Genomic DNA, 13,024 nt, shown 5'->3' with positions numbered 1-13,024 from the left:
GGGGGGAGGGGGATGATTTGGGAGGGATGGGGGACTGAGAGCTGGTAATGACTGGACAGGGAAGGGGTAGTGTGATGACTGGGGACGGGACAGTGAGTTCAGAGGGTGAGTGTAATGACTATGGAGTGGGGAGGAGGGGAATCTGTACTCATTTCTCTGCCACAGACACCAATTATAATCCAATCAACCCCAAACATTGAGCTGACCCAGATAGTACCTCTATAAAACTGCTGTATCATCCTGTGTAAGCACCCCCTACACACCAGGTTTCTATCGCTAGCCTGCCATGACCACACAGTTATATCTCTAGCATATAAATTCTATAAATACTTTCACTTTCTAATTCCAAACACTGAAGTGGAGTAAAACTCCATTCATACTGTTCCTATATATAGGTTACTACAAATCTGTTAAGTGATATATAAACGGATGTACAGAACGCTGCATCATCCCTAAAACCGAAAATAACACTGATTATAATACTAAGAAATCTATGACAGCACATCTCTGCCTTTCTTTGCATATAACTGTGACCCTTATAATTGTCTTTCGACCTTGAAAGCAAACCAAAACCTCTCTTTTACTTAAAGTGGTATGTTATTAACATACTTTAGTACCAGTTAACTAAAATAAATGTTTTCTGTTTAAAGTTTAGGGTGATCACCGGACAAAAGGTCATAAATTTATGATTGTGAAAAGAAGATATAACCAAACTTGTGAATGTGCTTCTAAAACACGAGGCCAATAGGGCATTTATCATGTATCAGTCACATTTGCCAAAATTGCAAAGATGAGTTAACTATTCGCCCCTGAAGACACATTTGAACTCTTCCAATTCAAAGGTTAGAATAGTTCATCGTGAAATTTCAGGGGTGAATGAGTTAAACACCTTCCATCATACATCTAATTAATGAGTAGTATTTAAAAGATAACCATTTTTCCATGCCAAATTTAATGAAAGTCCTTAAAGCCATTCTTGACTAATTATATATATAATAGCTCATATAAAGTCACGTTGAGGGAACTTGTCAAAGGAAGGTGGCGACTGCGTCATGGCATGATTTAAAATCACTTGGCCCTACAGGCATCTGACTGATCTCTATAAACGGTACAATAGGAAGATTACACTACAATCAGAGTTGTGAATTCAGAACGGGATACACATACAAATCCAATCTTACAGCAAAACCATTAACACCATCAATACATCTTCATTGTCCGTTCCACCCATCCTCTCAAATTGGCCTCTCCAATTCAACCATACCACTAATAATCCCTGCACTCCTGCAGCACCTATCAATTTCAATCCAGTTTGGCAGTATATTAGTAAATGGTCAAGGAAATGTTTACTTTTCCCACTTTATTTAGCCTCTAATTGGCCTGCTGGACACCATCAGGAGAGCATTGCCCAGCTGTGGCATGGTCAATACAGGTCTGGACATACCCTGGACAACCTTATACTGATGCAGACATAACCAATGTCTATATGACCAGAACAAAGTTATATTACACATACAACAGATCTAGATGACACAGAGACAGGTAAACCTTGCTAATTATTTCTATTTTGGATGGAGTCTCCTGCTTTTCGACTCACAATTTCGGCAGAATTGAACCGTACATCTTGCTTTTTGTTCAAATTCAATTAATTCATTGCATAAATACCTGCTTAAACAAGATCATTTTAAACAATCTTTTTTGTCCAATCTGGGTCAATGTAAGTACTTTTTTTTTAGACGTTTTTAAATTTTGTATCCGACCCTTTGATAGATTGAAAAATGTATTCTGTTATCATCATATCAGATCAAAGTGTATATATAGAATACAGAAGCACATATATCAGACCTTTTCTATTGTCTCCTAGATCTGTAATGTGGTGTAGTCTGACCAAGGCCATGAGAAATAGATTTAAGAGGTTCAGCCATTCAGAAGATAAAGGTTGAGATTATAAGCTTTACAATTATCTCACCTTTGACCCCTCATACAAGCTTTACTATGATTTGACCTTTGTCCCCCTTGCTCAGACCTTGACCTTTAGGGTATACACTGTAGACTGTTAAACGAGATATCACTTGGTGTGAGGATTAACATATATGTACGACATTTTTAATTGGTAAAGGTTCAGCCATAGAAGGTAAAGGTTTGGACAACCTTGATAAAGGTTCAAACAAGCTTTACAATTATTTTACCTTTGGCCCCCTCATCCTGACCTTGACCTTTAGGGTCTTAGTGAACACACAGATATATACCCAGCTCTTTACTACATTAGGCTTGGGAGTAAAACTGTCGTTAGGAACTTATATACTGTTGGAATTACTTCTTTGCCCATATATAATATATGAATGTATTCAGGATCATGGGAGTAATTAATGATCATACAGTATACATAAATTATGATGGATTTTACCATATTTTTATGTAGGACTTGCTTGACATTTGAGCTTCATCATGTTGGTTTCCATTTGTTATTTGGGCAATCATAATGATGAGTGACAGTTTACACCCAGTGATTGAAATAGTGAGTGACAGTTTACACCCAGTGTGTTGAAGAAGAGGGCTCCCACCCAGTATGTATCACAGCCAATGTCAAGAAGAGTTCACTTCTCAATCTTATCTTTGTGTTTATATATATGCATCCAACCTCTCCTGGTGCACAATAAATAGTATAGGACGGGATACAGAATAGTATGAAAGTGAATGGAATTCACTACACAACCAGAAATACATATTTGTATACATGGCAAGCACACCATCTAGAGTTGTAACTAACTTAAATGTATATCTCTAGCTATATTTTGAAATTGATTTGTTTAAATCAAAGCTGTGCAATCTAGCTGTTATTTTGCTAGGTATGTTATATACATACACGTATAAATCATGCTTTGCAGTCACCTTATATACAAGAATGTGTTATTAAAGAGCACTATTTTTCTAGAAAAGACCTTGACCTTATTATCAGGTTATAGAATGATACATGTACCTTATATATATGTGCTGCCCCGACAACATTAGTCATGCTCAAGCTTGAAATTGAGAATCTTCAAATAAATGTCGGCAGTCATGATCGTCCATAAATGATTACCTAAGTTGCTTGTAACTGTGAATTGAGTCCAATTGCAATATAATGTTCAGACAGTACCAGACAGATTTTTCAAACAACGCAATATGTTTTACGAACATACAAATAAAGAAGATGCTCACAGAGCCTATTACACCCTAAATATACAAGCGACAGTATACTTATATCCTTCAATCATTTTATACAACATACAATCAATATGATATATTTATCTGAATGTGGTCTAGACGCAAGTGATTGCGCAGTCTTCATACAATTTACGGCACACATAACATCAATATGAAGACAGAATTGCTGATGCTTACGCATGTAGAGAAGTTATCAAGTCACTAACACAAGTACGACAGAAGTAATAGACTGTAACAGGAGTGGGAAAATACAAAGACGGACAGAAGTAATAAACTGTAACAGGAGTGGGAAAATACAAAGACAGACAAGAATTCAAACCCTGGACCTCAAACCTCTGGAGATAGACTTGTCAAACTCACGGCGATCAATATACAAAGAGCCTTATTATGCCTAAAACAAAGTTTTTTCCCCAAAAAATGACACACTCTACTCAGCATTAAAGGGTGGTTGCAATTGGGTAGTGCATTGGATCCCATACCATAGTCAGGAGTCTTGTGACTCCCCGATCGAATGTGACAGTGTATATTAAGTCACCAGCCAAAATAAGTCGGTTTTCTCCGAGTACCCTGCTTTCCTCCCACATAAAATCCCCCTGTGCACCCTCCTGGCCAACACAGGTGATTACTATCAGCTTATATTATAGGTCTCATTTGTATTGTAAAATAAATGCAATTTTTTAACACTTACAATAATCCAAGACTTTTCAGGGTGATAAAATGTTCACATTAAGCAATGCTGCCAGTACACATATATTCCATAGTGTATCAATTTATTCATATGGATATAATAAACAAAAGTTGTTTTCCATAGCAAAAATAGATAAATGATAAAACAAATGTCACTCCCCGTCCCAATAGTTTGGCCTCGACTAGCTTTCTTCAAGGGCAAAAGTCAACAACAGATTCAAGTTAAGTCCATCTTGCTTCTTCAGAGGTCATTGGCGGAGAAAATGATGTACCAAAATTAAAACATCACAGAGACTTGTAGAAAATGACATTGTAAAAGTGCGATGTCAGAATCACAACATGTCAAAAATGTCCAGTCAAGTCTCTATCTTCCAACAGCAGTTTCGATCTCTGGATATTACAACCATACTGAATTTGGATTAGAAATTTCATTAATTTGGATCTTTGCATACTTCTGTGCCGATTTATTTAGTAAACATTCTCTAAAACAGCGAAAATTTCAACAGTGTGAAAATATTTTTGTATGAACCATTTAACACTACAGGACATATTTAATACGCTGAACAAATTAGGTGCTTCCAGGTCTATAACTTCAGTATATTTTTTTATTAGTGTTTAGACAGGTTTATTGGGCATTTAAATTATGAAGTATTTTAAGAACATGCAGATGTATGTTTAAAGATGAATGTAGTTGGAGACAGGTTTTATCATATTTACATAAAGAAGACTGAATGCCAATCTTTATTATCACAATCTCAAGTGCTATGAGGGGATATTGTATAATGCATGCGGTTTATGTTAATAACATGTAGGGATATTTGTCAATACATGTAGGGCTATTTGTCAGTGATGATGTAGGGTGTTGATTCAAGTAAAATCTAAAAAGAAATAGGGAAGCAAATAGTACCTCATTAAAAATACAAAATGTTTTCAACTAAAAGCTCAATAAACAAAGACAACAACAGGAATTTAGGACACATCAAAACAAAGAAATGATGTCATTGACGTGACCCACAAACGGACCCACAAAAAAACTTAACAGAAACCAGGTGATTATGAGGATGAGTGTTTTCTGTACCCTTGTAGATTGTCACATGGAAATTGGGTCAAGATGATGATTCAAAATTTCTTCAACATAGATTGATGATTCTCTGGTAGAAAACCCTTGGTACATGTAATTTGCCAGTCCATTGGATGATACTATTACTAGACAGACATTAAATGTATATATAACGACATCTAATTATGTAGGGTCATGCAGTGTGTACAGTCCCCTTATTACAGGTCAAGTCTGACAATATATAGAGAACACCACAAGTATATATTGATACATAAATTCACAAAGGATTTTGGCCAGTTCGAGTAAAATATCTTCATTTCTCCAACAAAGTGCAATCTGAGACGACAGAAAAGCAAATGTGTGGTATTGCTTTTACCTACAATTGTTCTTTTTATTAAACTTTCTGCAATTCAATACTCATTATTTCTCAGCTTTAATGTTAATTAGCCTTCTGATTAAACCTTCCTGTGAACAACAATGGCATACAAAACAATGTCCAAAATGAGGACAGTATGGTGACGTCACACATATGCTTCCATAATGCAAAAAGGTGCTAAACCATTTGAATACATTCTTGTTTCAAATCCTTAAATTCCTCAATTTTATCAGTCAGTGGATAACAACAGATTAGTTTATACCGAAAAGGGTTCTGGCAACTGCAACAAAACCTACTGATGATAAATTGCCCCCTTGCTGGCAAGGTACAGTAAATCATTCGGAGAGTTCTGAACATGCATGGTAACTATTAATGTTTTCATTGTTAAAAAATATAAAGATCCTTTCCATTTATACAGTGTATGGGGGAAACATATACAGCTGACTATACATCAGAAGTGTCCGCCACATAACCAAATCTGGATTCATGAGGATAGGTCAGTGTCAGTATAAATTGTTTTCATAATCAGTGAAGGCTAGCTTTGACACTTAGGTCTTAGTGATGCTGTATAAACCTCCTCCTTGTTCCAGGAATACAGATCTAGATGATCCAGCTGTCTCTCAGGGAGCTATAAGACCTGCTACCAGCAGTAATCTCACAACATTTAAGATGGAATTTGGATGATACAGTTGACAGGAGAATGTCAGCAGGGTTACCAGCCTCTTGTTACTTCAATAGTGTCAACACTTCGGTCTCCTGGAGCAGTGCCCCTCATTAAGAATACTGGCCAGTCAAGCTTATACAGATGTATATATAGTAGTCTGCTCTTATTTTAGGCCCCAACTGTAATCCCTAACTTGAATTATAACTATAAAACATACTGATGATAGATTGCCCCCTTGCTGGAAAGTCTGCATCCTCGATATCCAGGAGGGGTTAGATATCCAGGAGGGGTTACGCTCACTTTCACTGATCTCTACACCCCTGGAATATGTCATAGCAAAATTGAAGGCTCAGTGTGCGCCACCTTGTTGATGAGACAAGAACACTAGTTCAATCCTTTGATGAACATCAAAAGAATCTCCCGGTCACCTAATGGTAAAAATTGACAGGCTTTGAAGTTGGGGGTGTTCCTTTGTAATCTTCAAAGGACAGGTATGGACCCAGCGATTGGTCAGGTTTTTTTTAACAGACACCAATCAAACAGCTATTTTCTACCTTTAATTTTGCCATGACATATTCCAGGGGTGAAGAGAGCGAAGTGAGCGTAACCCCTGGCTATCGAGGATGGCAAGTCTGTAAACCGATTATGAATCTGATGACAAAATAGAAATGCATATGGTTGACCTATGAATAGCAACAATGACAGGGAGGGGGGGGGGGGGGGGGGGGGTTAGAAATCCTTAGCAGAAAGAAATTTGTGACTGGCTTTTTCTACAGGCAATATACATGTATCTATGTAACCTATGAATAGGTTAATAGGGAATACTGATGATTGAAAAAATATATTAATACACTTATCTGTGAAATATGTTGAACATTAAGTTGGGCTTATTACAGAGCGTCGTATCACCAGTAAAACATTGGAATCATCTGCGTTTAGTTAGAATATTGAGGTAAAGGAGACACTGTGAAGCATACAATGTTACATAATCAGGATTAAATATAGGTGTGACCGTTTACATGGTCATGATCATATGATTGTGATTTAGAGGTTTTGAAGCATGACTCCATTATGACACACCTTTAAACAGCTTATAATGCAATTAATGTGGTGTTGGTCAGGTGAATACTACGTACTTATAGAGGAACATGTACCATACAGTCATGTTTGTGACAGAATTCTGTACATAAGGATCAGATAACCTGTGCATGGAAACTCTCATTCGTGATAATCAAATACTGGTTTTGATGTCAAGAATTCAGGATGTATAACTTATATGTTTCCTAAATGGAGCTCATGATCAGCCATACCTTTTAGTTATTTTACTTTAAAAATCACTCCAATTTGACATGGAAACAATCAATTTGTAATAAGTCAGCCTGAAATGAATTTTATATATATATATATATTATATACACAGTTTGTCATAAAAAAATTGAAGTAAAATATTACTTTAATAACAAATGCATCATGAGGCTCTTTAAGAAAAATGTCTTGAAGAAAAAACAAACTTGTAAGTATCATTGCACACACATTTTTCAAATAATCCAATACAGAATTTTAATTAAATAAACTCTTGGACATAAACTTATTCACCCCTGAAGTCACATTCTGAACTCTTCCAGTTCACCGGTAGTTCATTATGAAATTTCAGGGGTGAATGATCATGAGTTAAGGGTATTTGCAACAAATTATCAAAACTTTTATTAAAGATGTAATCCATTGCATCCCTTATGAACGTGTGATTGAATGGAAGCAGATTTTTGGAAAACCAATTCTCTGCTGGCTGGGAACACAGCTATCTATTACTTGTAGCTTGCGTTGACTGTTACGTAGATCTAAAGAATCAGCTCAGAGGTAATGTGCAATAATCCAATTTCCTTTTTTTTCTGTGTGTTTAAGTAATCCAATACAAAACCATCGATGCTCAATCACCCGATGCTACTGCAAGGTCTCTGATTATTCCAACTAATCCCCCAAGCATTGTTATTGCCCCTTCGCCTTCCAATCACAGGTGATGACACTAATGACTGCTTGGAAATTAAATCTTACGTTTTATTATATCATTGGTGAAATGGTAAGTGTTCATTCTATTTTATAATTTGAGTTTGTTTGGCCACTTTTCAGGGTTCAACTATAGTCCTTGATCTAGTCCGAGAATAGTTAACTTCAGCAAGGAATGGTGAATTACCTAAACCTTACTGGCCTTTGGACTTGTAAAATATATCATCACACTATCATTTAAAAGAGAGATTGCGTGCAAATATTTCTTTACAAAACTGCTTCAAATACAGTATATAATTACGGTCACTTTATCAGCAGAAGATGTTCATTAAAAGTTTTGTTTTCACCAAAATTACTTGTAATCTCAACCGATAATGTTCATCGTCTTTTTCATGGTATAGTTGATTTGTTTAACTTACAAAATTATAGATATACATCTAGAAAGTGAAAAGAATTTACAGTAAACAGGGGCACCCTCATTACAGCAAACATCCTTTTTGGGTTAAATACAGTAGTTATCAACTTCAACTCAAACCACTTCCACCTATCCATCAATTGTGATCCACCAAAGCTAGTACCATGATAATCCAAAAACACACAACAGTGACTCCCACTTCATAAACCCATGTACACTACCAGTACCAAATTAAAGTTTTCCATAGCTCAACTTCATATTGTTTGTTGTATATATATATATACACAGAAACCTCAAAATGTATTCTTAAACTCTGTCTTTTGTCAGTATTGATCTACTGAAAGCAATTTTGCTATGAAGAAAAATTCTGACATCATTTGATTGTTCAATCAAATTTAAGGTGTACATTTTTTAATTGAGTATTGAGTTTCAGCTTCCTTTCCAAATATTTCTAATTTGTGTACACCAAATTACCACCGACAATAAATGACCGATGGGATAGTATATATTATAATCATTATTAATTACAACCTACAGGTTTTTTCATTTGTGATACACATACAAAATAGTATGACAGTCGGTCGGCTTGCAGTTTATTTCAATTTAAAATACAAAAACATAAAAAAATATGTTTTGTTTGATACAGTGTGATACCTACTTGGCAGACAGGCTTGATCATGCCACAGAAAGAAAACTCACATGAATCACCGGCAATGAATACTCTATAACTTCATAGATTTTTTCTATAAAACAAAAGCTGCAAGTGCATAAGAAAGGAGACTTGACATTTAATCAATACCCTTTACAGGGAAAGTGGGGTCCAAGTTTCGGAGGCTGATCTCCACAACGTATTGCTGTTATAGTAACCTAGTTACTACCAACAAATCTCTCTCGTCAGAAATCAATTTCTACGTCAAACAACCATCATTCATAGCTATACACCTCATAATGACAACCACTTCATAAGTAGCGGAAAAAGTATAAGATCATGAAATATTTAGATGGAAACTCCGCTCGAATTGTTCATTTGTGGATTGTTCACAACACATAAAAATGTATAATATCAGAACCATATTGACAATTCCATATCCGTAAAGGATATCAGCATTAAAGAGACTACTACAGTGATTAATCTACAATTCATTTTTACAAATCCTTTTCAACTGTATTGCTGAAAACAATGACTCCCACAATGTTAAATTAAAATATTTCCAGAAATTCTATGTGTAAAGGACTCAGGTTATCGCATGTAGATTTATCACTGCTACTACAGTGATCCACAAACTAAACAAACATATGAAGCAACACATGTTTAATATAATATTACAACTCCAATGACCTGTGACTGGACAATCTGGAACCCTTGTGTTTTACATCATATACTGACACTCTTTTTAACCTGAACATATTTGTTTATGTAATGATGCTGTTTGGCTACTGCTTTGCGAGAGGGACATACCTTTCTTTAAATGCTATTGTTTTCAAATTATTTTTTAAATCCTCTTGATGGGAGAATCATATGTATTTGTTAATCTTGTGCAATTCATAATTATAATGATACAAATAATGTCATCCTAATCATATTGTAGAACTGCAAAACTGGAAATGCTTTTTCTCATTTATTTCTTTAATCACCTATTCACATGCAATGACTTGATCCCAAAAATAAGGTTACCAGAAACATTTACTACAAATCCCAATACATAGCTCTACATGAGCTACAAAATTTATACAGATTTGCCTTATTTATCCTTCGAGTCACTATAATAACTTATGAATTATAATTGCTATTGCCTTTAGTTATACATTTTATTCGATTTGGGTACATATCTAGAGGGAGAGCTATATAAAACTATTAGCTTTGCTTGATTTGAGATCGTGTCTGGCAATACAAAAGACCCCCGCTTCAGTGAACTCGGCGGTCTTTCGTAATCACTGACAGCTCGCTGTCACTATGGTCAAATGCCTGTCAAAATATATTTAAACTTCAAGTTTTCTAAAATGTATTGTCAGTCCCCTTATGAAAGCTAAATATAATTTGCAAAATTAGTTTAAACACTGCAAATGATCGGCAGCAAATAAATAAATAATGATGAATGTCATTCGACCACTGTTGAGTGTTGGCAGACACTGTCACAGGTAAGAAATGCTTTCCCTCAGGTAATTTTGAGATGTAAAACACCTGATCACCAAATTGAACCAAAATATAATTTCATAGAAGTTATAAAAGAAAGTCTTACCTTCAGAGTATCCTAAATCCACAAGAATACATAGAAATATTGATAAATACACTAGCGTATGAGGTGAAACTAACTTCATCAGCGCCATGTTTGTATCTCAAATAGTTTCACGCAATTTCTCGCGGAATGACCCGAAAAACCCCGAGAGTTTCCAAATTTAGTACAATGTTTTGTTTTGGTCGCCTCTGATTGGTCCATGTTTTATACACGCAACCGTCCGGGAAATTTGATGGTGCAGAGAGCCAGCAAAATATTTTGAGCTGCACTTTGAAAAACCGAAGAGGATATGAAATTTTGAGGTTATAGTTGAAATTATAGAGAAGATTGCAACGAAAACGCATTGCAAGGAACCTTGATGTGGTTGCTCATACTGTGAAATAACGCTGGTAAGTTTGGTGTCTGTTTCATCATTATCACGCTGCTAACTGTACTGTATGGCGTCTGTTGACATTTTGAACACCGAGTACAATAGAATCTGACGATCCGTCTATGGATCATTCATGTTGTGATCTTGAATTGCTTTACCCGTAAGTAAGTTCCTATTTTGAAATAGATCAGTGGTTAAAATATCTACGTCTAACGTCTACGTCTACGTTGGAGACATTCTTCTGTTTATCACTACTGTATCAGTCTACAGTACAGTAGGCCTTGATCTATTTCATTCTATTTCCGCTGTCTTTTATTTTTTTCTTATATTTCGAAGTCACGTTCAAACAGGAAGTACAAAATGACATATTTAACAAAACATTTTGTTATAAGGTTTCAAATCAAAACGGACGCTGATTTTTTTTTAGTCAATGTGGAGTTTTCTCCCTTGAATCATCCTTTTTACTTATGGGTCCAGTATTTGGTTAGTATTTTGTCAAAAGAAGAATTATGTAGCATTAGGTCATAGTCATGGTATTTCAGTGATGTTTTCTGCACCAAATCGCATATTTTTCGATAAATATGGCAGAAGTTAAAAACTTCTATAAAGGTGATATTTCACAGTATTTTAAAGTAACTGTACAGTATTGGGTTACATAACTGGGTCAGTGAGTAATCTACAATTCATTTTTACAAGTCCTTTTCAACTGTATTGCTAAAAATAATGAGTCCCACAATGTTAAATTTCAGTATTTCCAGGTTTGGTCAATCATACCTACAGCTTAGAATAACATTGGAAATCTGTACAAAGTTAAAGTGGATCAGTTTAAAAATGTAGACACATAATCTTGTTCATACAGTTTAATATATGAAAGATGTGTAAGAGAATGTCTACATTTTTAAAACTAAGAACAAGGTTTATTTCATAAAGAAAATCCAGAGACTAGTCATCAGAATTGAACGATGCCAAAGTAATATCTACCTGATCAAAGATGGTCATTGAAATATGCTTCCAGATATGATAGCTATTATCCTGACTTTCCAAATGATAATTGATTATTTGGTGATTCTAATGTCCATTTTATGGTAATAACCAAGTCTAGGGCAGGTTATACTTCCCAAATCTTACTACCTATTCTATTGTATCCATTCCCCAAATTACACACTTGAATATACATTGTTCAAAACATGTTGTCATCACTGACACACTGACAATACCTTGTTAGCTATATACAGATGGGTAACAATATATCTATGTACTGGGCTACCGATTGATTGATTGATTGATTGACACCCTGTTAACATATATAGTACTAGTAGCTGGAGCTAATATACAGGTAATTACAGGTAAGACAATCTAATCATGTGACCCTTAATATACACCACATCCTTCCCTATCTGATCCTGACACAGCAGGGTGTCAACTGCCCCTAGCTACTGGAAGTCAAAGGGACAAAAGGAATGGAAGTGACCTTTGTATCTTGCCCCTAGGTGGCCAGGTAGGATTAAGGGAGTCAGGAGTGGGTCTTGGTGTCCTGTGGTGATTTCAATTTAGTATAAATAGTTAAGTATGACCACTGACCAGTCCTATTATAAACTGAACCGGATATACAGATAGGTTATAATTAATGTTATCTGGAGACAGTTTAGACCTGGGCATGATTCAGGGAGGGGGCTTCTGGAACCAAGGACCTATTATACAGGAATTTCAATATCCTCTGTAAGATTTATATATATACTCTGGAATGTTCATGCCAAAGTAAGTGTTCTTCATTGGAAGAATTATGTCTTTTTTTCTTTGTTAACTTAAAAAATAAAATTAAAAACAAGTCAATAAAATAACTGATGTGGTTGATTTCAGCTCTTGAAAAATTAGTTTGTCAGAAAATAAAGAAGATTTAGAATACTTGTCTTTGTTGGGATAATGTATGTTTCAGACTAATTTATGAAAAGATCACGGACAGTTCATTATAAATTTATACATCATATATGATATCATGAGTTC

At 35.3% G+C, this 13,024-nt stretch overlaps 2 protein-coding genes across 3 annotated transcripts in view; one reads left to right on the top strand and one right to left on the bottom strand.

Annotated features, from left to right (window-relative positions):
• The window catches only part of LOC110459506 (plexin domain-containing protein 1-like), a 156,575-nt gene extending 145,825 nt beyond the window's left edge, over window positions 1-10,750 (bottom strand). The window contains exon 1 of the mRNA XM_021511802.1: window positions 10,654-10,750. Within this exon, the coding sequence (XP_021367477.1) occupies window positions 10,654-10,741 (88 nt within the window). The 5' untranslated portion in view covers window positions 10,742-10,750. The remainder of the gene's footprint in view (window positions 1-10,653) is intronic.
• Window positions 10,751-10,878: 128 nt separating this feature from the next.
• Window positions 10,879-13,024, top strand: part of LOC110459485 — a 78,680-nt gene continuing 76,534 nt past the window's right edge. For both annotated transcript variants that reach the window (XM_021511776.1, XM_021511768.1), the window contains exon 1: window positions 10,879-11,039. The gene's annotated coding sequence lies outside the window, so the exon portion shown is untranslated. The remainder of the gene's footprint in view (window positions 11,040-13,024) is intronic.

The sequence above is a fragment of the Mizuhopecten yessoensis genome, unplaced genomic scaffold (assembly GCF_002113885.1).
Source record: "Mizuhopecten yessoensis strain PY_sf001 unplaced genomic scaffold, ASM211388v2 scaffold1313, whole genome shotgun sequence".
In the NCBI taxonomy this organism is placed as follows: Eukaryota; Metazoa; Mollusca; class Bivalvia; order Pectinida; family Pectinidae; genus Mizuhopecten; species Mizuhopecten yessoensis.
This window is presented reverse-complemented; position numbering and strand designations above follow the sequence as displayed.